This window comes from Mustela erminea, chromosome 6 (assembly GCF_009829155.1).
Source record: "Mustela erminea isolate mMusErm1 chromosome 6, mMusErm1.Pri, whole genome shotgun sequence".
In the NCBI taxonomy this organism is placed as follows: domain Eukaryota; kingdom Metazoa; phylum Chordata; class Mammalia; order Carnivora; family Mustelidae; genus Mustela; species Mustela erminea.
The window spans coordinates 14,560,627-14,586,096 of record NC_045619.1 but is presented as its reverse complement, the minus strand read 5'-3'; the positions used below and the strand labels follow the sequence as shown (position 1 = coordinate 14,586,096).

General features: G+C 50.1%; 1 protein-coding gene and 1 long non-coding RNA gene across 5 annotated transcripts in view; one reads left to right on the top strand and one right to left on the bottom strand.

Annotated features, from left to right (window-relative positions):
- The window catches only part of BTBD11 (BTB domain containing 11), a 289,817-nt gene that overhangs the window by 228,768 nt on the left and 35,579 nt on the right, over window positions 1–25,470 (top strand). For 2 of the 4 annotated variants that reach the window (XM_032346484.1, XM_032346487.1), the window contains 7 exons: window positions 12,886–13,051; window positions 15,314–15,403; window positions 17,385–17,486; window positions 19,439–19,532; window positions 19,649–19,784; window positions 20,507–20,727; window positions 22,161–22,339. In XM_032346484.1, the coding sequence (XP_032202375.1) occupies window positions 12,886–13,051; window positions 15,314–15,403; window positions 17,385–17,486; window positions 19,439–19,532; window positions 19,649–19,784; window positions 20,507–20,727; window positions 22,161–22,339 (988 nt within the window). The remainder of the gene's footprint in view (window positions 1–12,885; window positions 13,052–15,313; window positions 15,404–17,384; window positions 17,487–19,438; window positions 19,533–19,648; window positions 19,785–20,506; window positions 20,728–22,160; window positions 22,340–25,470) is intronic. The other 2 variants (XM_032346485.1, XM_032346486.1) reach the window with 2 other exon arrangements.
- Window positions 17,650–20,550, bottom strand: LOC116592879. The gene is made up of 3 exons (XR_004286642.1): window positions 20,467–20,550; window positions 19,395–20,066; window positions 17,650–18,171 (listed from the first exon to the last, which is right to left on the bottom strand). It is a non-coding gene; the product is annotated as an uncharacterized LOC116592879 (long non-coding RNA).

Genomic DNA, 25,470 nt, shown 5'->3' with positions numbered 1-25,470 from the left:
AAAATGCCTGTGCTTTGGATTAGACATGAGTTGGAAATTCTCCCACATGCAGCAACAGTCCAGGAGTGATCGGCCTGGGGCTGTTTGGGCAACACCATGCCAGGGACCCAGGCACCTTCCCTCTTGTTGCTCTGCCTTCCCATAGGTGAGTCCTTCCTTTGTGTGGCCTGATATGACTGAGCCCGTCCATCAGGACTTCATCGCTTTAGTGGGAAGAGGGAAAGGAGGAGGACCAAGCAGACCCCAGAGACTGCCCACGTCACTTCCCTTCCTGCGTGTTGATCAGCGCTCATTCATGTGGCCACCTCTAATTACCAGGGAAGCCAGGGGAAGGTCTGCTTTCTCTGGGCAGCCATGTGCCCAGCTAAAAATTCAGGTCTGACAACAATACATGGAGGAAATAAAGGACTCTCTGGAGGACAGTAATCAGCCTCTGCCAAAAAGGGATACATGAAGCACTTGCGAAAATTAGGGGTGACTTTTCTCTGAAGGATAGGTCTCATTTTCGACTCTTTTAAAATAAGCCATGATGCCAGGACAAGAGATGGATGACGATGCCTCATTAGTTTCTACTCAAAAGAACATGACAGCACCTTCAGAATGAGCACACTGGTTCATTCTCCTGAGTGTTTATAGCCCTTGCTTTTTTTTTTTTTTTTTAAGATTTTATTTATTTATTTGACAGACAGAGATCACAAGTAGGCAGAGAGGCAGGCAGAGAGGAGGAAGCAGGCTCCCCGCAGAGCAGAGAGCCCAATGTGGGGCTCGATCCCAGGACCCTGTGATCATGACCTGAGCCGAAGGCAGTGGCTTAACCCACTGAGCCACCCAGGCGCCCCATATAGCCCTTGCGTTTGAGAGAGATCTTTTTTTCACATATTTGAACGGACCCCAAATTTCTGTTTTGTGGGGAGGCAAACACAGTGGGTTCTGCCACTAACTGGCCATCGGCTTCTGAGGAGGAGGAAGGTTCCAGGCCCCTTGGGATCTCTCACAAGACAGAAAAGATGGGCTGGGAGGAGGACGTGGAATCATACTTTCTTTACCTTCCCTGAAGCAGGTTAATGATCTGGCCCTTCTCTGTACTTCAGTAGCAGCATTACACAGCAACGAGACACAATTTTTGAACAAAGATTTCTCCTAGGAACTTTGCACCATTACATGTCTCATTTGCTGCAATAATACAATTTTTTTTTTCTTAAAAAGGTGCACGGAAAAAAAAAATGCGCATGGAGATCTTGGTGTGACTTACTTCTGCACAAAAGAGTCTAAACGTGTTCATCTTTTTTGCTACCCTAAAGAAAAGAAAAAACTCATCAGCTGGGGGCCTAGAAGCCTACGAAAAGGAATTTGACTTTTTGGGCAAACGTGTTGAGGAGGAGGTTCTGGGTGCTGGTATCCAAGTCAGGCCTGTCGTCCTCTGAATTGTCATTTCACGATTCATTTCTGAAGGCACCATTTTGTGGTCATGCTTACAGAATCCTGTAATGGGGACTTCTTGATCTATATGAGGTGATGCAAAAAAAATGTTATTACCCTCCACCAGGATTTCTCAACCTCAGCCTTTCTCAACTGTGGACATTTGGGGCTGGTGGTGCTGTGCACTGCAGGCTGTCAACAGCATCTGTCTACCTACCAGACACCAGCAGCCTGTCCTTAGCTGTGACCACCCAGGCTGAGACCAGGTTTTTGCCAGGTGCCCCTGGGTGTCAGAGGCACCCAGTTTGAGAATCGCTGCTCTACGCAAGTCTAAAGGTATCCATAGAGAGACTTGCCAAATGACCTTAGAGGAAGACACGAGTTCTGCTACTTGATACATCCGGGACCCCTTCCAATTAACACTTCTGATCTTAAGAAGGTTAGGAGCTGGCCCCAGTGCCCTTGCTCTTGTTTAGCACTGACGTTCTGGGATTCTGCAAGCCAGAGGCGGCTTAATGGGACTCGTGAGTGCAGGAGGACTTGAAAGAAAGCGAGACACAGGGAGAGGATCTGAGGTGAGGACACCGTGTGTGCAGGCAAGAAAGCAGTAAGGAGACGTGTATGTGGCATGGGCAGTGGGCCTCATTGGCTGAAATGGTGAGAAAGAAGAAATGGTTGGGTGATGAGGAGCTCTCGGGAGGGAGAGTTGCAAGAGGGCCTCGAGTTTGAGGCCCGTGCACGGGAATTTATGTTTCTTTGGCCCCCTGCCCAGGACGTGGCATCTAGTAGTGAACTAGGGAGCATCTGAATAGCATCTAGTGAACATGGAAGACGTTCAGTAGCACAGACAGAAAGTGGGGTAGGGGTAGGGCGGGAGGAGCAGGGCTCCAGCAACAGCCTGCCTGGTTCTAATCTCTGTCCTACCATCTGCTGGCTCTGGGACCTGGGTGAGTTTCTTCGGCTCTCTGGGCTAAGATACAGATAAATTCTGAAAGATGCAGTAAATTCTGCAGGGTTAAAGTAAGGATTCTATAATATCATATATGTGAATGAGTGTATGTGTGTGTACATATATGTTACATGTATATAGACATGCATACGCCATCACATAATCATTCACAGATATGTGTAGGATACATTTATATCTGTGTGTGTGTATATATATGCACAATTAAAATAGTTCCTGGCACACAAGAAATCCTTTGTGAAAAAAGAAAAAAAGGAATGCTTTATGTTATGCTATTATTATTATTATCATTATTGTTTGGGAACCATAAAATATTTTGAGTATGGAAGCACTTAATAGGTGTATCACACATAATAGGTGATCAGAATGAATTAATGAAGAATTCTTCTTTTTATTACTTTTTTAAAAATATTTTATTTTTTTTTTTAAAGATTTTATTTATTTATCTGACAGACAGAGATCACGAGTAGGCAGAGAGGCAGGCAGAGAGAGAGAGAGGAGGAAGCAGGCTCCCCGCTGAGCAGAGAGCCCGATGCGGGACTCGATCCCAGGACCCTGAGATCATGACCTGAGCCGAAGGCAGCGGCTTAACCCACTGAGCCACCCAGGCGCCCAAAAATATTTTATTTTTTATTAACATATAATGTATTATTCGCCCCAGGGGTACAGGTCTGTGAATCGCCAGGTTTACACACTTAACAGCACTCACATAGCATATACCCTCCCCAATGTCCATAACCCCACCCCCCTCTGCATATGCCCCTCCCCCCAGCAACCTCAGTTTGTTTTGTGAGATTAAGAGTCTCTTATGGTTTGTCTCCCAACCGTAATGAAGATTTCTTAACATATTAGTTCCTTAGTATCTCTCTGTGCATCTAGCACCTACCATAGTCACCTGTACGTCTAGAACTTAACCACATTCATCCTTCGCTAGTCCGGGATCCAAACTCAGAGGCCCAGGGACAAGCAGAGAACACACGTGTGGACCCAGCATGATAGAAGACAATAGAGAGGACTGGGCACAGGGGTGCCCCACATGAAAGTTATCTGCAGCCTGTTTTCAAACCGTGTGTCAGCCAGCAGCATAGGTCTTAGGACTGCCCTGGCCTAGAGTTTGCCCCTCAGCACCCAAGCCCTGCACATCTCCCTGCTCCCTGAAGTTCTCCTCCAGTCAGACCTCCTGCACCTCACAGCAAGAACAGAACGTGGCTTTCTTCTTTGGCTCTTTGAGAACCACTGAGCTGCTTTGTGATAAAAGTATCAACCAGCAGATTCTTGGCCTTGTTGCCTCCACCTCCCCAGGCTGACCTCATCCAGATGCCCAATAAACTAAGAAGCTAGAGCCGGGGATGGCAGGGAGCATCTGCAGGCCTGATGCACCCCTCAGGACACCCCCCACCCCCCGCCAAGGCAGCCTGGCAGCCACAAAGACGCTGAGAGCACAGTCTTGCTTTTGTCCTGTGGGTCACCAGATCCTTATAAACAAAACCCAGGAAACTACTCTCCTACATACCCTATAGGAATACATACCTTGCCTTGGACCTGCAGACACTCGTATTCTTATCTGGAGACACAGAAATTAGGAAATGGGAGGAAGCAGCCAAATCTGACCCTTTCATTTCAAGGAAATGTATATTTCTTTCTGATGCTTTAGGAGAGGAGCCCTAACGGGCAGTTATTTTCTTAGCTCCTGTGTAAGTTAAATGACAAGAGCATCTCCAAGTATGGAGATTTAACTAAACTAGATGTTTATTTCTCCGCCATGTAATAGTTCATCCAGGGCAGGTCAATGGGGCAGCTCTGTCTGCTCCACAAGATCCCTTGAAGACCCCCAACCCTTCCATCTTGTTGCTTGTGGCTCCTTGAGAGCAGGTGTCAGCAAACTGTGGCCCTTGAGTCAGTCTGGTTTGTTTTTTTAAATGAAATGTTATGGGAGCACAGTCACACCCATTTGTCTATGGCTGTCCTCTAGCCTAAAGCTGAAAATAGTGACTACCTCTCTTACTAAGAAAAAGTTGGCCAGCGCTGCCCTAGTGCATTCGGCTCACCTGTGTGGTCAGCGCTGGGACATAGGCAGGTCTGCTTATCTGCTGGGGAGGGGGAGATGGGACTGTTATCCCAGGGCTAGAATATTCTTTTCAAGCAGATGACATAGACAGTGTGCTGGTGAAAGTTCAACAGCAGGACAGCAGGAGCCGTGGCTTGTGGTGTCTGCCGGCTCCCTTGGTATAAATGCTTCCACAATGGCTGATTTCAGGCTGACAAGGAGATGTCGCCAACCCAGAATGGGGAAGATACACAGCACTGGCTTTCCCAGCCAGTCCGAGCTGGCTCCCGCTCCCCAGCAGGACATGCAAGTTTCCTATGTCCCTTCTGCTCATGTGTGTTGGTGTGAACTTTAGCCAAATGGCTGTCACCGGCCACAAGGGGAAATAGACTTTCTAACGGGACAGCCACAAGCCGTGCCAAAAGTCAAAGAAGGAAGAAGATTCTGTGCTACTCTAAGAGGAGGGGTGGAGAATGCATGCTGGGAGACAGCACTCCTTGCCACACAGCTTTTCCCAGATGATCCTCTTGGCCATGAACAAGAGTTTGAGTAAGAGCAAAAACAGAGACACTCAAGGGTTGTGATGGAGGAAAGGGGGGAAAGCTGGTGCCTAGGAAGGAATGGTTCATGGGCACCAGAAAACATGGGATCAACTCAGAGAATGTCCATGCTTGGAGGCCCCCAAGATCTTGACTAGCCCCACAGCCCCATTTTACGGAGGAGAAAAACTGATATTGTTGGAGGAGATGCGGTTTATCCAAGGTCACACAGCTGATGGGGGGTACAGCCACGACTTAAAACCACATTTATCTGAGCTTTTACTCTGGCCCTATTCCGCCTTACCAGTTGCTTTCAGAACGTTTCTTTAAAGGGTGCCGTGTTCCTCTTGCCTGGCCAAGCTGAGACCTGGCCTCAGAATCCCCCACACCACACTCCAGCAGCCGAACGAACGAATCAGAGTTCGTGCCTGAGATGAACCATGTTTTGCATGCCTGGCTTGGGTGTTGTCTCAGAGCCAACACGTTGGCCCTTGTTCCTGAAGAGGTGCTGTGGGCGTTGACCGTCCGTGACATTTCTGTTGCATTTCAGATGGCTGACCGATGTCCACGTCTTCTAGAAAGTCACAATCCCTGTCAGCATCACACATCCCACATTTCCTAGGCATGTGTCCCCCATTCCACCAGGTCTCCAGAGCAGCCGGACAGGTTCATGTGCACAGTGTGCCTTGTTCCCCCACAAAACCCAAACGCATACGTCCTGTTCTCCCCATGTTAGAGATGGGGAGGCGGAAGTCCAGAGAGACTGGGGAGACCTGCCCTGAGTTATGCAGCCAGGAGCTGGGCTGTTTCGGGATATACATCATCAGTAGTTCTCTCTGCCACCCTTCAGCAAGCTTCCTGGGGTCCAGATAAATGAAATCAGCATCATTGTCTCCTCGACATCATACATCTCTCTGGTATCCCACCAAGGAACATGAAAGGCCGGCTGTTGGGAGTCTCAATTAGGACTTAGAGTTGGGGATAAGCTTCTCGTTTTTCTCCTGGACCCCTCCGTTTTCCATTATGTGGTCACGGCTGCAGCCAACAGCCTGCTTCGTGTCCTTCCCCGTGCAGCCTGCAAGGGCAGGGCCAGGTCCTGCTGGTCCCAGCTCCTGATCCGGCCAGCTCACTGCTGGTCCCAGCTCCTGACCCTGACCTGCCTGCTGCTGGCGCTCAGGGAACAGTACATGGGAATGAATGAATCGTGGCATTTCCCCCAGCCGGGGTAGGATTGGAGGCAGACAGAGCCAAGTGACTTGAAGGCAAGATAGTTAATTTCACTTGGTTGCTGCTTCCTCATCGGTAAGATGGGGATATGGGAGCCTGACTTTTGGGGTTCCTGTGAGGGTCGAAGCAGGACATGAACATGGGCTCAGCAGTCAGACCAGCGGGGCTGAATGACAGCTCTGCCACCTATGAGCTGTGTGACCTCGGGCAAGTGACAGAAGCTCGTGCCTCAGTTTCTCCGTCTGTAAAATAAAGACAACAGTGGGATTATTTGGAGGATGAGGTGAGCTCTTACATGGGAAATGTCTAGCACTGGGAAGGCTATCTGTAAATGCCATTGTTCGGATTGACTATAGTGTGTTAGGAAAACTGCAAATCTTTACTCTTTCTTTGACTACTGTTAAAAAAAAAAGGCAAGTAATGTGACTTGGGAACCATACTATAAAGCAGATCACAGGTCCTGGGGCTCAAGCACCAGAGGGGGACTGCACCCCCCACCCAGAGTCATCCCCACTGTGGGTAAACACCTCTGTCTGTGCCCCACGGTCGCGGGCACTGGCATCTTCCATGAGAGCAGGGCAGAGCGGCTCCACCCCTCCCTCAGCCCGCCTCCCCCACCCCTGCAGGCTGACCCCTGGCGGCTGCCTCTGGGATGGGCCTGGGAAGCTGCTCTGTCCCAGGCTGCCAGCCTGCTGGTAGACCAAGGTAGTGAGAAGCCGGGGGAACAAGAGCAGAGAGCTCTTGCAAACAAGGCCCTGGTGAGGGCTGGGCTCCACGGCGGCTGGAAAGAGCTGTGGGGGCAAAGAGGGACCTGCCCTGGGACTGAAGAAGCGTGAGTGGGAGGGTAGGGAGTGGGGGACTTCCAGATGCCCCGTTAAATCCCGGGAAAGAGGACCTACAATCACAAAACAGTGTGCATATACAAATACAAATAAGTATGCATTCTGTGTGCAGTTATCATCACACGCTGTGCTGAGTGGCTCCAAAGCTTTATTTCTTAATCCTCATCCCAGATAGAGGCGTAAGTCCCAGCGTTACCATCCCTGCTTTGCAGATCGGAAAAGAGAGGCTTAGACGGGTTAGTTTCCCTGCCCAAGGCAGCAGGCTTGAAGCACGGGGCATTGGTGGGGGGGGGTGGTCTGAACTCAAGTCTAAAGCAGTAGGTTCTGCCTGCTCTGTGAGAGACAAGCTTTGCTGTCAAACACTCAGACCCATGCCTCAATTTCCTTGTCCAGAAAATGGGAATAATGATAACAATGCCTTCAAGGGGAGGTCAGTTGAAGGGGTAGGAATTGAGCACTCGGTATGGTGGTTGGCACACAGAGAGCAAACAGTAAGGGCTGGCTTCTTTTTTACTGGTGAGGGCAGGTCATGGTTTTAGAGACTGTTTGGGCCTTTGAGGTTCAGATCCCAGAGTCATGCACAGAAGCCCAGGGATTGCCAGCACCTTGCTAAGAACTGGGCTGTACAGAGCACTTAGTGGGACAGACGCCGGAGCCAGACTGCCTGGGCTTAAATCCCAAGTCCTACTTATTAGCTGTGTGACAACGAACAAGTTAATTAATCTCTCTGTGCCCCATTTTTCCCTGACTGTAAATGTGATAACAATAAAGCCTTCCTCGTGGGGTTATTGTGAGAATTAAACATGTTAACACTTGCCAAAAGTTATAATATGCCTGGTACGTGGTAAGAACGTGTATTTGTTAAGTCGGTAAGATACGTAAAAATATTAGGGTCTCCATGTTACACGTGAGAAAATGGAATGAGACCGAGTTACCTGTGCAAGGTTAGGTGCACAGCATAAGCAGTTAGTGACAAACCCAGCTTGGCAGGCATCCAAGCCACACCCTTGGAGAGGGGCTTCTAGACTCATCGCTCAGGGAGCCTGGGAACTGCCTGGCACCTTCCAGCATCAGTGGGGTCAGGATTGGTCCTGGGGTAGGAGAGAAAAGAGGGGCTGGGAGCCTGGCTGGGCAGCCTCCAGCATCCTGAGTGGCTCTGCTCTACCATTTCCTGCTTGTTGAAATGTTCCAGAAACTGTGCTTTCTTCGAGCCTGACCCCATCCCCCTCCCTTTCCAACCTCTGTCATCACTTACAGTTTGCTTGCAAAACCATGCTGAGGCCTGGCAGCTTTTCTGGGGGCCAGGGTCTCCCCACAGGGAAAAGGACTGCCTTTATTCTGGTGGAATTTCTTAGCTGCAGTGTCTCCTTTGAAACCTTAAGAAGCACGATTACTACAGTGTTCTTCAGTCTCCAAGTCTCTGTATTTGGTCCTTCCAAATACAGTGCGTTCTCTCCAGGCTACGCCTTGCCTTGTGATTTACCGTAACGATTATGATATGCGATCGTGAACACTTCATGAGAACTGTGTGCAAAGCTCTGTACCTTGCTAAGCACCATACGTGGATTGTCTCATTTAACCCACATCCAAAATCCTGGGACGAAGGTGTTCTTACTAAACTCATTTTACAGAGGAGAAAGCTGAAAATCAGAGAGGTTAAGGAACCTGCCCCAAGATCACACAGCCGCTGAGTGGCAGAACTGGGAACCAGAGTTCATGCTCACAACTCCCATGCATGCTAGCTTTAAAAATGAATATATGAATAAAATGTGTCTGAGGCCTCAGCTGCTTGCCTGTGTCAGTGGGAGTTCATCAAGAGATCAGCAGAAAACATCACACCCCTCCCCAGTGCTACCTCCTTCCCAGGGGACCAAAGTCAACCCAATCGCTTGCTGTGTTGGGACCTCCTTGGAAAACATCTTTCTGAAGTCACATTCTTGAAGGGGTAGACAATATCGAGGCAGTCTCTCGGGGCCAGGGCCCTTGAGAAATCAGAGAAATTGACTACTTCCATAGCTGACCTCTTACTTAAATTGATCAGATTTTTTATGGCGTCATTGAAAGCCACTGGAGGGGGAAACCACAGAGTTGATCCCCTTCTGGTGAAGCCCCAGGGGACCGGCCTCATAGATTTCTGCATAAATTAGTCCCACCCTTCGGGAGGTGCACGTATTTGCCAGGTCCCAAGGGGACCTATTGGTCTTCCGTGGCAGATCCTTCCAGGCCCTTCAGAACGAGTAAATGGATCTCTGAGTCGTGTTTACAAGAGTGCTGCAGGAATTTCAATGTTGCAGAGGTAAATTTTCTAACAAACCAGGTTGAACAGAAAGCCACGTTTTCACAAGCCTTTACGGAAAATGTTTCTTACTTGCTTTAGCTGGTAACATTGAGTAATCACAACCATTACTCACTTTGTACGACTGAGGGATTCTTGAAAAACAGGTGTTTCCCGGGACCTGCTGTAGGGGAAGGGAGGGCAAAGTGGGACAGGATGAGGCCAGAGAGGGAGACTAACCACAGGAGACTCTTCATCTCGGGAAATAAACTGAGGGTTGCTGGAGGGGAGGAGGGTGGGCAGGATGGGGGTGGCTGGATGATGGACATTGGGGGAGGTACGGGCTGTGGTAAGTGCTGTGAAGTGTGTAAGACTGATGAATCACAGACCTGTACCCTGGGGCAAATAATACACTGTATGTTAATTTAAAAAAGAAGAAGAAGAAGAAGAAGAAAAAGCAAGTGGTGCAGGGCTTTGCTCTCCGTCAAGACCCAATGCTTCAGACACATAAGAGGCACCACAGGACAGATGTGGTCCTGCCCCCAGGAGGCTGGAAACAAACCGTAAGATAGACAGACAGAACGAATGGAATGCTGTAGTCACAGATTGTGAAAAGTGCTAAGAAAGGGGAGGAGGAAATTGGCCGGAGATGGGGTGTGGAAAGGCAGGAAAGGGGGGTACCCTCCTTAGAAGGCCTCCTTTGGACATGACATTTGGGGGGCGAGAAGGAGCCAGCCCCGCCAAGAGCCAGGAGAGGGAAGAGCGAGAATAAAGCCTGCGAGGCAGGAGAGACGCGGGCCGGCGGAGGGCGGCACCTGCTGAAGGACTCGGGGGTGGGGTGGGGGCGCTCCACCCCTGCAGAGCCTGCGGGCCAGGCCCCGGGAGCTGGATTCCAGTCTCAGTACAGGGGAAGGCATGGGAAGGTTTTAAGCGGAGGGACCACACAGTCTTATTTACAATTTAAGCTCACTCTCCTCGTGTGAGAGACTGCTTTGAGCACCTGGGTGGCTCTGTCGGTTGAGTCTCCAACTCTTGATTTCGGCTCGGGTCCTGGTCTCAGGGGCCGGTGTTTGGAAGCCAGGCCGCTGGAGAGCAGGGGATGGATTTGGAATTGGGGCGGCAAAATCACCCAACTGATGCCATGGCCATGAACATGGGAGAAGGTTCTGGTCTGAGCATCTGGGAGCTCAGGGGTGCCATTCACAGAGGGACAGGATGACTGGGGGACAGGTTTGGGAAGTTGGGGGGTGGTGGATGTGTTAAGAAAAAGTTGCAAAAAAAAAAAAGAAAAAGTTGAATTTCAGACACGCAGTACTATATGGGCTCGTGCTTACCAGCTCTGTGACAGGGGCAGGTTCCTCAGGTCTAGAACGGGGCTCCTGAGAGCTCTTATTGTGGGCTTGTCGTGATGACTGTATGACTTCATATGCGGAAAGAGCTTAGATTTCAATAATAAGAACTCAGCGCACGTTAGCTTCCTATAATAACAATTATTATCATCATCACCATCTTAGCTACAGTAATTTCCTTGCCATTTGTCTCTTTGTAATTAAAATCAAGGGCCTCTGTAGCTGGAAAACACTTGTGGTGATGTTCTTGGAGTTACTGGCTTATGAGTCTGGGCTCTCAGGGAACCTGGGGTGGGGGGTCTGTGTCTCCCTTCTCCTAGCCCCCTATCGTGGTGCCTACACGCAGTGGGTGCTCAGTATACATTTCTCCAGTCATGTGGAATTCAACTTGACTCCAGGAAAAAAAAAAAAAAAATGCTTATTTGAGAGAGTCAGTCAAGCATGGAGGATAGATAGCAGAAGGGATTTAGACATGGACAGGGGAGAGGAAACTGCAAATTCACGAACAATGACAATTTGTAGCATCTTTGCTCTCAAGAAGGAGGCCCTTGATTTCACAAATCAGCCTCTTCCGGGACTAGATAATGGTCTTCTAGAAGAAAAGTTTTCCCTACCTGCCACCCAGTCAAGGCTCCAGACATGGCCACACAACACATGCAGACCCCAACACTTCCCTCTCCAGAAGCCTCTATTTATGCCCCAGAACCTGGCCCTGTTGCACTCATCCTCTTTGCTCTGTCCTGTCCATTCGGCCTGGACCCTTTGGGGGGAGAACTTAGATGCAGCCCATCGCCACACTGGGAATTTCCTCCCATCCCCTGCAGATGCTGGCTGGGATCCGTGGTCTCTCCTTGCGTTCTTTTCAAATCATGGCAGGCGGCTCTGCCTGCTCACAAATTTAAAAAAAAAAAAAAAAATTCAAAAACAAAATTTAATTTCAATTTCAGAATTAAACAGCGAATAGCGTTCTAGTATACTAGAACTTTTATTTGCTAAATCTGGCAACCCTCACTGTGAGAGTCCCAAATCCAGAGCCCCATGCATCACGCCTTATGGCACAAACCCCATCGCATCTTGATGCTGAGACCCAGGGTCCCTCTGTCCTCCCCTCCCCCTCAACCACCTGCGGAGCTTCCCTGGCGAGTCCTCCAACAGTAGTGCGTGGTCTTGTCTCCCCTGCCTGCCGTGAAAAGGTCTTAATCCTGGAGTTCAGGGTCCTGGCCAGCTGTGGGTTTTCTTGGTCCCTCCCCGTGCTCATACAAATAGGCCCCTGGAGGCCTAACCCCACACCCAGCTCCTGAGGTGTGCCTGCGGACTACACCCCACATCCACACCAAGCTTTTAGACGCCTTGCTCCGGTTTCTATCCTCACTGCATCAGCGCCCCCTGGTGGCCGGAAGCAAACTCTTGCTGCCTCCTGTCCAGAACCGTACTATCTCCTACCCTGGGTTCCTAGTTCGGGGTGGCCTTCTCCCCACGCAGAGATGAATGATACATCACAAACCAAACCAAGAGTCAAGCACATACCCACCCCACCCACTTCCTGAGGCTCCCTTTGTGGTTCGCCCCTCAAGGCTCTCCCCCAGGTCCTAGGCTTACTGATAAAGAGGAACCTCGGTGCCATAAACTTTCTGGAACAGTAGCCCCTCTCCTGTCCTCCAAAGATAAAAAAGAACATTGTTCCCTCACAGACTTAACCTCTTCTTAAGCCACAAGGTGGCTTAGTTAGAAGCTGCAGTGGAAGGAGGCAATCTGAGTACCTGGCTCCTTTCCTCAGTTTCCACCCTCTGAATTAGCAAGGAGAGGGGATAGAAGGGGGTCTGGGACAGTGTCTCCTATAGGTTGCTGGCTGGGTGGTCCTGGGCAAGTCCTTTATCTGTATGCCTATCTCCATGGTTACAAGAGGGGTAATGGTAGTCCTTGCCTTTCGGGGTTGTGCGGGGATTGAACAAACGAACTCACGTCAAGAGTTTAGCAGAGCACCTCGCCCGTAGCAAACAGTAAATATTCCCTCTGTCCTGTTTAGCACAGAGGAAGACAGATGAGCCCCAGTTACAAAGGACCAAGGATCAAGACATCCGTATTTTAACTGGAGCCTAGGAACGGGCCATTAACGTGGAAAATGCGAAGGATCCTTGGTGCTTTCTAGCTCTCCTGGTCCTCCAGGACCAGTTCCTGGGGAAGCCGCTGCAACCAACTGACCATCTCTCCCTTCCTTAGGGCCGACGATTGCTTTTGTGCTTCTCGGAAGCTGGACGCAGTGGCCATCGAAGCCAAGTTTAAGCAGGACCTGGGTTTCCGGATGCTGAACTGTGGGCGGACGGACCTGGTGAAGCAGGCAGTGTCTCTCCTGGGGCCCGATGGGATCAACACCATGAGCGAACAGGTACAGGGTCCGAGAGTCTGAGCGAACACCCCCCACCCCCTCCAGCAGGTGCGCAGCCCCATGTCCCAAGATGGCTGCAACAGCAGGCCCTGGACACACACAGACCCACACGCACGCACGCACGCACTCCCCCTGCTGGTGACTTAGGGTCACTTTTTAAATTTTATTTTATTTAGTTAGTTTTAGTTTTTAAAATATAAAAATATCCTTGTTCATCCTTATAGAAGTTGCACATGATCGTTGCAGCTGAAATGGAAAATAGAGAAAAATAGGCCTATTCCAGAAAGGAAATAATGCCATCACCCAGATAGCCGTCATTTATATTTAGCATGTGTCCTTCAAGTCCTTTTTTCAGCGTGGTTAAAATTAGTTCTCTGCCTGCCTGTCTGTTACTGCATCACAGAACAACTCCAGGAGTATTTTTACCAAACGTTGAGATACACAGAAGTCGTTCTGGAGAGCCCTAGGAGGCACCTCAGAGATCGGCAGCTGTCCCCCAGCCCCTGAAACTGAGGGGTGGTGAAAGGCTCATGTTTCTACCAGTCCGGAGACACCATGTGGTTGAAGATGTCACGGACAGAGAAAACAAACAGCGGTTTTCAATGTGAGCCCCAGATGGAGAGTCACAAGGGACAGATGGAGCTGTTTCTCATACGGACAGCTCATGCAGCAAGTTCCAGGGAAGGAACAGCAGCTAAGAATTTTCCTCGGCAGCGAGGAGTCCTAACACACACACACACACACACACACACTCTCTCTCTCTCTCTCTCTCTCTTATATTTTTTTAAAACAGGGAATTATAACATCTTGCCTTTCCCAATAATGTATATTAAAAGTACTTTGCAGTATCATTAAATATTTTATTAAATCACTTTTTTTTTATTAAATCACTTTTAATGGCTACATGAAATGGTCATGTTATTTATTCAGTTTACCATCCTTGGTTGTTAAATATTTAGGTTGTTTCTAATTACTTACGTCAATAATGCTGAGTTAAACACACAAGTCTTTGTTCAAATCCCTGATTGTTTCATTAGGGAGGGTTTTTTTTAACTGAAGTATAGTTGACACAGTGGTTTCAGGAGCACAAAATAATGATCCTACGATCCTGTATGTTATGCTATGCTCATCATTAGGGAAATTCTTAAAAGTGGAAATAGTGGCTCAAACACATCAACCTTTCTAGAGGTTCTCAGTCTCAAATTACCTTCCCAGAGACTTCGTTTCCTTATACACACCCTCCAACAATGTATGTGTTTCCCTATTAATCTTTTACTTACCTTTGATGAGGATTTCACTGGAGCCTGTCTTCTTTATTTAGAAGAGCTCTTTACATATTAGACATATAACCCTTTGTTATAATATGACAAATATGTCTCAATTTATTATCTGCCTTTCAATTTTATTTATACTATTCACAATTTTATGTCCTCAACACTAATGATTTTTGTTTATGATTTCTTCCATTACTTTTACACCTAAAAACAGATCCGATTAGATGTCTTTTGTGGTTTTAATTTTTTTTTATCTATATCTGTAGTCAAACTAGAAATTATTTTGGTGTATGGTGTGAGATAAGGCTCTAATTGGCATGTTTTTCCGAATAGCCACATTTACAGCACTATTTATTGCAAAATCTGTCCCTTTCTTCTATTGGCTATGGAACTTCAAAATTAGCAGGAGTCACAAGCAAATAGGGAATTCCTAAAAGCCATTCCTCATCCTCTTGCCTTTTGCTTGTAAATGATAATGTCAAACCACACGTCAGTGGTGGAGGCAAGCTCAGAGGCATCCAATTTCCCTCGACACTGACCAGCAGCTTATATAAAGCAAAGATGACACTTGTTTTATTGTGAAGAAGAAAATGTCAAGGAAACAGTGTTTATGAATTAGGTAGTTTGAACTGATGTTGCAGAATCCAGAAAGTTCCTAAGACCCTTAAGTTGAAATCAGCCACTTGTTTTAGTAAACACTCTTAGGTCTACTGTTCCTTAGGACAGATGAAAATACTCCAACTTAAGCAAAAATAATTGCCAAAAAAAAGGGGGGGCAATTCATCTGCCCCCACTTTTTGCTTCCATTTTGGTTTTCAAAACATGGAGGTGTGTAACCTTGTGAGTCCTAGAGCAGCACGTTTATTTTTTTAATGCTGGATTTTGAATACAAGCATCGCTACCTACATGCAGGTGAGAGTTTCCATTTGTTGAGTGACACAGCCACCGTGTAAACCCTCTCCGTTCTCTGTTTTTTAACCCGCTGCAGGGCATGACCCCCCTGATGTACGCCTGCGTCCGTGGGGACGAGGCTATGGTTCAGATGCTGCTGGATGCCGGAGCTGATCTGAATGTGGAGGTGAGGGGGCAGAGCCCTGCAGGGCCCCTCGGCCTGGCCGTCCCCAGAGATGGGAAATGAGCAAGGGGCGGGGGTGCTTTTACTCCCGAGAGCCACCACTGAGGGTGCTCAGTCCAGCAAAATAGGCCAGACCAGCTGGTGGATTTCCTCCAGCCCAAGGCCCCAGCCCAGCCACACTCCAAGGGGCTGCGGGCATGTACATTTCATTTTAAAACAACCAGCGGAGCTACAGGGAACACCGGCTTTCCTTTGCTTCCGCCAGACTGAGTCTGATTCTTACTGCTGATCCATTCCTTTGGGGATTGGGAGAGAGAGTGGTCTCCTGAGCCATTAGCCCTTTCTGCCTAATACAGAGCTGATCCGTGGACCCCAGAGGTGTCACTCCCCCAGATCTTCCATCCTCCCTACCAAATCCTGATTGGCTCGCCCATTGGCCAAGCAGAAGCCCCAGGTCTTAAAGCCAATCGCAAAGCTTCCTAGAGGCAGTGCGATGTGTATAGTGGAAAGCACACCCCACGGGCTTTAGAATTTGACACTCAGGCTCAAATTCAGAAACTCCAGTCTTAGCAACTTGCTTTTGTGCTTGGGCGGGTGGTGTAACCGTTTGGAGCCCCCGCGTCCCCATCCACAGCAGGGAGAGCAGCATCACACACATCTCAGGGTTGCTGGAATTAAATACGAAGGGTACCTAGCCTAAGTTTGGGGCTCAGTTAATACCGGTTTCCCCCCTCCCCAACACACCATGAGGCTTGTAATAGGTGAATTCACGCTTTTTGACCGTGTTCTATCCTGTCTGTCTGTCTGGCAGCCAGCTCTTGGCAGCCCCAGAGGCTGGAAAGGTTGGCACGCTACGATCCCAGCTCAGCAGCCCTATGAAGCCTTGTTAGTTCAATATCACATGTTCTCGTAGTCTTACTACCGGGCTTTTTTTTTTTTTTTTAATTAGTAATTTTGATATTCCTCCGAGGAAAACAGGCAGTAGACACAGTTTTGCCTCCAGACCATTTTAGATATTACAAGTTTCAAGTATTGGGGACTTTCTTGCCTGCTACGAATCCCCCAGCACCGTGCAGACCCCTGCAAGGGCTCCTGATCTTTGGGTCCTTGGTGAGCTTCTCTGGTCCTCTCTGGCCCATCCCATGGCTCCCAGCTCAAGGCCTCCCCTCCCCCACCCCCCGGCAGGTGATTAGTGAACTCAGCTGCTCTGAATGAAACAGGCATCATGGCTAGATGGCCCCAGGGGTGTTCGGGAGAAAAGCCATGTGTGGGTGCCAGTACTGCAGATTCCCAGCCTTCAGCTGCCCTGCTGCCTCTCGTTTGGCCTAGGGTGTTTTGAGGCCCCATATTGAAAGACTGAGGTCAGGTTGCTCACCCACAGTGTGTCCAGGAAGGGCCTGTGCCCAAGTTTCCAGCAGCATCAGGGTCCTTGTCTCTCAGGAAGCCAGCCAAAGAGTGAAATGAGGACAGGTCAGGAGAGCTGTGACCAGATGGGACTGTCATTCCATCCGATGGGTGGTGACCACCCCTGGCTTGAGAGCTTGAGGCAGAACTCACCTTGCCTGAGGTTTGCTGCTGCTGAGAATTTCCCCTAAAGGTGTGGGTGTCCTGGTCCAGCATCTCCTGCTCTCTGCCATGCCTTGGCCCTCTGAAGCACCACCCTTCCTTAAGCAGAAAGAGGGGGCCGGCTGGGGAGCTGGCTCATGATAGCTGCCATCACAGCTTCTCCAAGGCACCTTGGAGGTCCTTGGAGGAGGTCCATAGCCATCAGTTTAACTCCCTTCAGGTGAGAAGCAAGAGGGAGTCCTTCTGATGCACGGAGGACTTAAAGTCGCCAGCCCGCTATCACCAACATTTCCCCAGGCGCTCCCAGGATGCCCTTCTGTACATCTCTAGCCCACGTGCCCAACCACAGATAGGTCAGATTTGCTAGTCGAAATACTGTCAAGGTCACATTTTGAAAATAACTTCAATTTGTTTATAGGTTGTCAGTACTCCTCATAAATATCCATCCGTCCACCCCGAGACCCGCCATTGGACGGCTCTGACTTTTGCTGTGTTGCATGGACATATTCCTGTAGTTCAGGTATTAATGGATTTCCCTATCCACGTCTGACCTTTAATTTTACCTCCTCCATTATGCAAATCTGTACCTCTCCCGGCATGCACATCCCCTAAGGGATTCATATTGGTTAATTGCAACAAAGTATAGCACATTCATATCATATAAACATAAATATCATATGTAATGATCTATATGGCCTGGCTTTAACCAATATGAAATGATCACAGACCCACACGCAGCCTCACACACACGAGTGGCACACGGACAAAGCTGTTCCTGGTTGCTCGGGGGTGGGGCCTGAGCTGTGATGTTGTGGATTTGCTCATTTTGCTTGTCATAATGTGAACATAAGATTTGACTGGTGTAAGACCTTAGAACATCCCCTTAGGTGTGACCCTGGTGTTTTGTAGAGTATAGTGGTTTCTAACCAGTGGAAAGAAGCATGCCCAAGTCACCAAGGGAGTGGTTCTAAAGGACACTTACTGGGACACTCCTTAATGAGAATCTGATCTCAGAGGTCTAGAGTAGGGCCTTTGCACGGGCCTTCTGAAACAGCCCCCCACCCCCAGGTATGGAGAGATGTCCTCATCCAAGGTCCTCTGGGCATTTAAGTTGTATTGCTTGAACTCTTTGGTTGTTGTACAGTTGGTGTTCAAGGAGGAGCTATCCAGCACATTCTAGATCTTAAACTTGGTCTTCAGTGCTTCTGGAAAAAAAAAAAAAAAATCAGCATCCAGGTCCATTACCCCTCCTGGCCTCATAGAGCTTTGGGTACATCAAGAACACTTGCTTTTATGTCATCTAAGACTCTTAGAGGTCTGCAGGGCAGGAAAGAGTGTTCCAGGGACCACTGGGCAATGCTGGAGATCCACAGGAATCTTTTGTTGTTTCCTCGGTCATGGGACTCCTTCAGACAGATCCAAAGTCATGTTCTAGGAGGCGGAGTGTAGGACATGTCACACTGAGAGCTGACTTCTGCCTGTAGAATGTCATGCCCAATTCACTCCTGGGAGAGGGATATAGGAAAGAAGGGACCAGGGGGGTGGCCTAGTGGATACAAATGCCTTCCCTTAAAGTGCAGGGGCATCCTCAAGCCTTGAAATCAGGAGGAGGAGCAGCGGTAACCAAGCAAAGCCAAACAGAAGTCAGGCCACCTCTCCCCTGCAGGTACACAAGGCAAGGAAAGCCCTCAGCAGCCCTCTCCCGGCTGTGCCCTCAGGGAGCCCCGGATAGGGAGTAAAGAAGGCGGATTGCTCCCCCCCTTTTTCCAATAGCAGTGTTGAGAACGCATTCACTGTGAGCGAGATCCAGCATGGACAGCCGCCATCTCTAAGAAGCCCAGTATCTTTGGGAATGCATAGAACAGAGTAAACTCCTTGAAGCTCACTCTGCCACTTAATTAATTGATCTAGCTGGCCAGGAAACTTGCTCAGCTGTCCTCAGAGCTACCCAGAGTGTTCTAGAAGGGACTCGTGGCCCTGGTTGGCCCAGATGGTCCCCAAAGTCCTTCGGAACTCAAGATTCCGTGGTTCTAAGAGACCACACTAATGCTTTCCGAGGCTTTGTGTGCCAGACCCAAAAAGGGAGTCTTCCAGCACTCTGGCGCTGTGAGCACCGAAGGCAGTGCTTCTAGAAACTTGAACATACATATCAATCCCCTGGCGATCTTGCTGAAATGCAGACTCTCATTCAGTTGGTCGAGGCGGGGCCTGAGAGCCAGCATTCCCAACAAGCTCCCAGGCGATGCTGATGCTGCTTTTCGTGGACCACACTTGGATAGTCCGAGCTTCTAGGAGATTCAAGCGGCTGTCCGTTCACCGTCTGGCGTCCAGCTGCCCTCGCCCTATGCCCATGGCCCCTGACCCAGAGGGAGGGCAGGAACCCTGGCATCGTACTGACTTCCACCAGCTTTTCCTCATGCGTCCTCACCGTGCATGTCCTCAAATGTCTCAGTGGCCCCTCTTCCTCCGCAGCTGCTCCTGGACGCCGGGGCCAAGGTGGAGGGCTCCGTGGAGCACGGCGAGGAGAACTACTCGGAAACCCCCCTGCAGCTGGCCGCCGCCGTAGGTAAGAGCCGCCAAGTCTCATCCCCGCCAAGGGTCTGCGCCACCTTGGCCCTCAGTGTGTCTGTGACTGTATCTCTGCTTGATTCGCTTATAAAACCCCCTTCTCTGGGCTTGCAGGAAATTTTGAGCTCGTTAGTTTGCTGTTGGAGCGTGGTGCGGATCCCCTGATAGGAACCATGTACAGGAATGGAATTTCCACCACCCCCCAGGGGGATATGAACTCTTTCAGCCAGGCTGCAGCCCATGGACACAGGTAGGCTAGGACGGGCCAAAGCCACAAGGTCCCAAGCGGTGCTTGTTAAAAATGCAGATTCCCAGGCCTACCCCAGACCCACTACATCTCTGGATGTGGGGCCCAGAGGCAGGCCAGACCCCAGGCCTGGCCAGAGTGAGCTTAACCGCCAGCTTCCTGCTCAGAGCCAACTCCACGCAGTGCACATCCACTCAGATGGCCTTGTTTTGTCCTTTCCCGATCAGCTTTCACCTCACAGAAACGCTCCCCTTGGCCAGTGTTGGTCCGAGCCCGTCACCTCAGCTGCCAGGAAGGGACAAGAATCCATTTTAAAAAGAAGAAAACCCCCACACGTTTGGTTACTCCTTGTCTACATTTCCTTCAGGGTTTCCCCCATCCTGTTTTATTCCACAGAACCCAAATAAAGCAAACTCACTGTGGGGCCCTGTGCAGGCTGACAGTTAAAAGGGCACAGTTCTAGAACCTTCCAGATACTTGAGAAAAGCACTTAGCTCCAGACTGCCCTCAAGGAAACAAAGCCAGCCATGCCCCACTGTCTCCTTCATCCTTAAAACATAAGCACCCATGGTCAGGCCTCTGAAACCACCCCCCACCCCCACTCCAGAGTCGTTCCCATCATTCCATTGTCTCCCATGAGTGGTCCCCACATCCCACACCCCGTCCTGCCCCGGCAAAGCCCTACCATCTCTGAGTGTCTTCCTCTCTGGGTTTATGATTGACAGGAATGTGTTCCGCAAACTGCTCGCTCAGCCAGAAAAGGAGAAGAGTGATATCCTGTCCCTGGAGGAGATTCTGGCCGAGGGGACTGACCTGGCGGAGACAGCCCCGCCTCCCCTGTGTGCCAGCCGCAACAGCAAGGCCAAACTGAGAGCCCTGAGGGAGGCCATGTATCACAGCGCTGAGCATGGCTACGTGGATGTCACAATTGATATCAGGAGCATAGGTCAGTCTGGGCGCCCTCTGCCGCTGGCCACAGCACCCCTGCCCAGCCCTAGCTCACTGACACACACACATGCACACACACACCCATGCGCACACACACACACACATACCACGGGGCCAGGGAGCTTCTCATGTGCTGGTTGGAGCACAGGCAGGCTAAAACACCCACACGATCCCCAAAGGCCCATCCAACCCCAGGTCATTTTCTCATGATTCCCAAACTCCGGACCCTGAGAACTGAGGAATCGGAATCACCTGGGAGCTTGTCCGAATACAGATTGCCAGGCCCTACACCCAGAGGCTCTGCTGTCGAGGGTCTGGATGGATAAAGGCCGGAAATCTTTATGTTTAACAATCATCCCAGGTGGTTCCCAGTGGTTGGTGAATCACTGCCTTAGAGAACCAGGTCCATGAAGCAGGGGCCGGGAGACCGGCCAAGAAGGCCTGAGCTCTGGGTGCAAAGCCGCCCTGGGGGAAAGCAAGGCAGGGGTGACTCCTCCTGAGTGAGCTAGCTCGGATCCAGCCCCTCCGTGTGTCCAGGGACCGGGCCAGCCCTGCCCTCCCCGTCTGGGCCCAGAGTGGGCCTTCAACAGAACCAGTGTGGCAGGTAGAGGGGGGCAGAGGGCCTGAGGAAAGCCCCCCCACTGCCGCCATTCTGGACGTGGGCCTCTCCCTTAGAGTGACTGTTTAGTACATGGGACACAGATGCCACTGCCCCATGAGCCTCTTTAGCAGGACAATGACACTCTGGACTCCGAACAGCCCGCTCTTGGGAAGCAGTAGGGAGATGCGCTCTGCCTCCGTGCCCCGCAGCTGCCCGAGCGGTTTCCATTCTGGGAGGGAGGCCTGATGAAGCACCCACAGATGGCAAAGCTGTTTCTCGTGCAGAGCGGCAGCAGGCAGGGGTATCCTCCAGGATCTCTCTCTGACATCCCATGGCTGTCCTGGAGGGAGCAGTAGAGGGTCAAGTCCAGCGATAAGTGTCACCAGCTCTGAGCTCTGTCACCAGCTCCTGGGCAAGACCCATCCTCCCTGAGCCTCCGTTCCCCCGCCCCCCAGAAGGCAGAAGGGGTAGAGGTAGACGGAGTCAGGACCCAGAAGTAGGGAGAGGGTGTAAGCAGCACGTGACACGTCCATGTTCTACATGACGGTTAGATCTGGTAGAATGCAGCTCCTCATACCATGGATGGCGTGCGCAGCTGGACACCCAGAGCTAAGGGACCTGAATTATGAGCTTCAATTTCAACATCCACACGTCTTCAGGGAAAAAAAGCAACACTGGCGCTGTTCACCCCACGTCCGGCTCTTGTCTTGGTCTCGTCATTTGGTGCTGTCCTGGGGAAAGGCCCACTTGCAGATAAAAACACACCTTCTGTTGTGGTTGTTTTCTGTCTTTCCTCTCCTCCCCTCCGGGCCCTCCCCTTCCCCTCCCAGGGGTCCCGTGGACGCTGCACACGTGGCTGGAGTCTTTGCGGATCGCCTTCCAGCAGCACCGCAGGCCTCTCATCCAGTGCCTGCTGAAGGAGTTCAAGACCATTCAGGAGGAAGAGTACACGGAGGAGCTCGTTACCCAAGGCCTGCCCCTGATGTTTGAGATCTTGAAAGCGAGCAAGGTAGGAGAAGGTTAACGCCCTTGCGGTCCGTCGGTGGCAGAGAACCAGGCGGGAGGTTCACGACCTCGCCAGTCCCTTGGCCTGGTCCTGCCCTTTGGGTAGGAATCCCACGGTCATGGCCACTGGTGGCTCAAACACCCAGCTGCTCCAGCTACTTGTGCTGTCGTTTGGGCACACAGGACAGAGTAGAGAGATACCTTCTATCTCAGGGAATTAACACGAAAGCTGGGTGCTTTCGCATGTGGCCCAAGGCCCTCTGAGTTTATGAAACAGTGTACAGTGGGTGTCACGGGCTCTGAGAGGTGTGAGTCGGTCAGGGAAGGTGTCAGCGGAGGTGCAGAGACATGAGCAGGCCTGGACGGGCAGATGGGAATTCAACGGGAAGAGGGAAATGATACAGCTCCTTGGGTCAACGGGATACGGACCCTGCCGAGAATCCTGCAAAGCCAGGCCCTGGAGAAAGCTATTTGGGTACAGAGGATGGGATGAGTGTCACCCCTTCCTCACGGGCCTCCTAATTCCTGCAACAGGGAAATGCTACAACCCCATTAAAACGTCAGCCCAGCCCTTAGGCCATTAGGAGATCAATTCTTAAAAATGTCTTTGGGGTCACTTGTTGGCGCTACCACATAGATGTCTGGTCCTAGCCAGCAGGCCTGTGGGCTTACTGTTTGTGTCACTGGAGAGCTTTGAGGACAGACAGCAGAGATGGGCCCATCCCCCAGCCATCCACTGGCGGGGAGAGCCAAGCGCAGTGGGAGACTGTGACCGCTGCCCCACCACCGAGGCCACGGAAGCACCAGGCGTGGCCAGTCTGCCTGAGACACTCTGAAGAGTTTGTTAGTTTCCACACACCCTGGAGCTTCTGAGCGGGCCCCAAGGGCCTATATAGCACAGCAGTTCCGAGCGTGGACTCTGGAGCCAGACTACGGGGATTCAAGCCACTTCCCAGCCTTGTGACCCCACTCAAGTTACTTAACTTCCAGCTGCCTCAGTGTCCCTCCCTGATAATAAGGTATTATTATAATATATTAATCATAATTAATAATTATTATTATTATCATTATTAAATAATATTATATTAACCTCTTAGGGTGGTTGTGAAGATAACAAAATTCAGCGCCCTTCAAACTGTCCCTGCAACTTAGTGCGGGCTTTGCAAGTGACTCTGCCATAAAGACGGCCTCACGAGAGGATGCAGCACTGTTTCCCAGAGGGAGCTCTGTAGAAACCATCCCCTCAGAATATTTAACACCCCACTGCAGCGCACGTACCAACCAGCCACAAATACTGACCTGAGAACAGGCTAGACTCTTGGCCGTGAGCTCTTTCTGCAGGCTAACATTGGGTTACTCCAATTTCTCTCCTGCAGAGTCTCGAATACTCTAATTCACAAAGGCAATCAGGTGTTTCCCAAACTCATTTGACCTTGGAACCCTTTTATAATGAACTGTCTCAAGACACAAATGAGGATTTTTTTAAGCTAAAATATATATTTTATATTTACTATAGAAGATGATATATATTTATAAATGTTTTATTTATAGTAAATAATGTATACTTACTATAGAAAAAAATATATATTATATTATATATTTACTATATATAAGGATTAACTCAATCTTCACAAACAACCTTGGAAGGAGGTAATGTTCTTATTTGCATTTAACAGGTGGGTAACTGAGACACAGAGCAGGTGATCACTTGCCTAAGGTCACACAGTTAAGTGGCAGAACTGGGCTTGAACCCAGGCAGCCTGGCTCTAGCACCAGCCTCTTACCCCTTTGCTCTGGAACACACTTTCTAGAACTCTGAGGTTCCCTCTAAGACAGTGAGGCCCCTGAAGTCTCAGGAGGAATGGGCCTCTGAACCTAAAGGGCAGCATGGGTTCCCCTTGCCAGGCTGAGCCAACAGAGTGTCCAAAGAGTGAAAGGGGCACAGAGAGCTCCTTTCTCAGGATGGCAGGGTTGGCCCAGCAGCAGAGTGGCAGCAACGAGGCCCATCTGCTCTTCGAGCCGCTGCAGAGCACCTGGCCTGGGGTCCAGAGCAGCTCTCATGAGATATTCTCATCAGCAGCCTAGCCTCAGTCCGGAGTCTCAGGGCCCCCTCTGGGCTGGATTTGCACCTAATGGAAGCCCCACCAGGACCCAAAGCGGGAGCGGGAGTGCCAGCATAACAAGCCACAGCGATTCCACAGAGAGCAAAACCTGATGGAAGCATTCAAAACCAAACCCTCCCTGCCCGTCACTCTTCAGCCCACCAACTTTGAATGAATGAATGAATGAATGAATGAATGAAGTGCACTTTCACCTTAGCAATTACCTAAGAAGCCACTTCAGTGGAAAACATTCCTAAATCTGTTCCCAGGGTTAGAGGTTTTTTTGTTTGTTTGTTTTGTTTTGTTTTGTTGTTCCTAAGATTTTTTTTTTTTTTTTTTGACAGAGAGAGACACAGCAAGAGAGGGAACACAAGCAGGGGGAGTGGGAGAGGGAGAATCAGGCTTCCCACCAAGCAAGGAGCCCAGTGTGGGGCTTGATCTCAGGACCTCAGGATCATGACCTGACCCAAAGGCAGATGCTTAATGACCGAGCCCCCACTAGGCGCCCCAGAGTTAGAAGTTCTAACTTGTTTTTGGTTTCTTGGTCTTTGTTTGTTCCATTTTTAGGCTATAGTGGAATTCCAGAAATTACTGAGGCATCCTGTATATTAAGTAAACCTAATCCATAGGTTTTTAAAGTAAGTTCAAGTAAGCTGGAGTTTTGGAGTGTGACATACATACAGAAAAGTGCTCAGACCGTCACTATAGATCCTAGCGAGTTTTCATGTTAGTGAAATAGACCTGTGTGGTCAGCACCTAACCCAAGAAAGAGAACATTACAACACCCTAGCAGACCCCTTATGCCCCACTCAGCTACTACCCGGTAAAGGACAGCCGATGGCTGGGGCGGGGCTGTGGGGAAGAAGGGAGGAGCCTTTGCCAGGAGATGTGGACTAGAGGCTGCTCCCCATCAGCCATAGTGATCTTCAAGGGTGGAGGGACCCAGGGATGAGGCAGGAGCAACAAATTGTCAGGAGCAGACCACTTGGGAAGGATGGCGCACTCAGGAAGAGTTGGGTTTGCTCTCATAGGG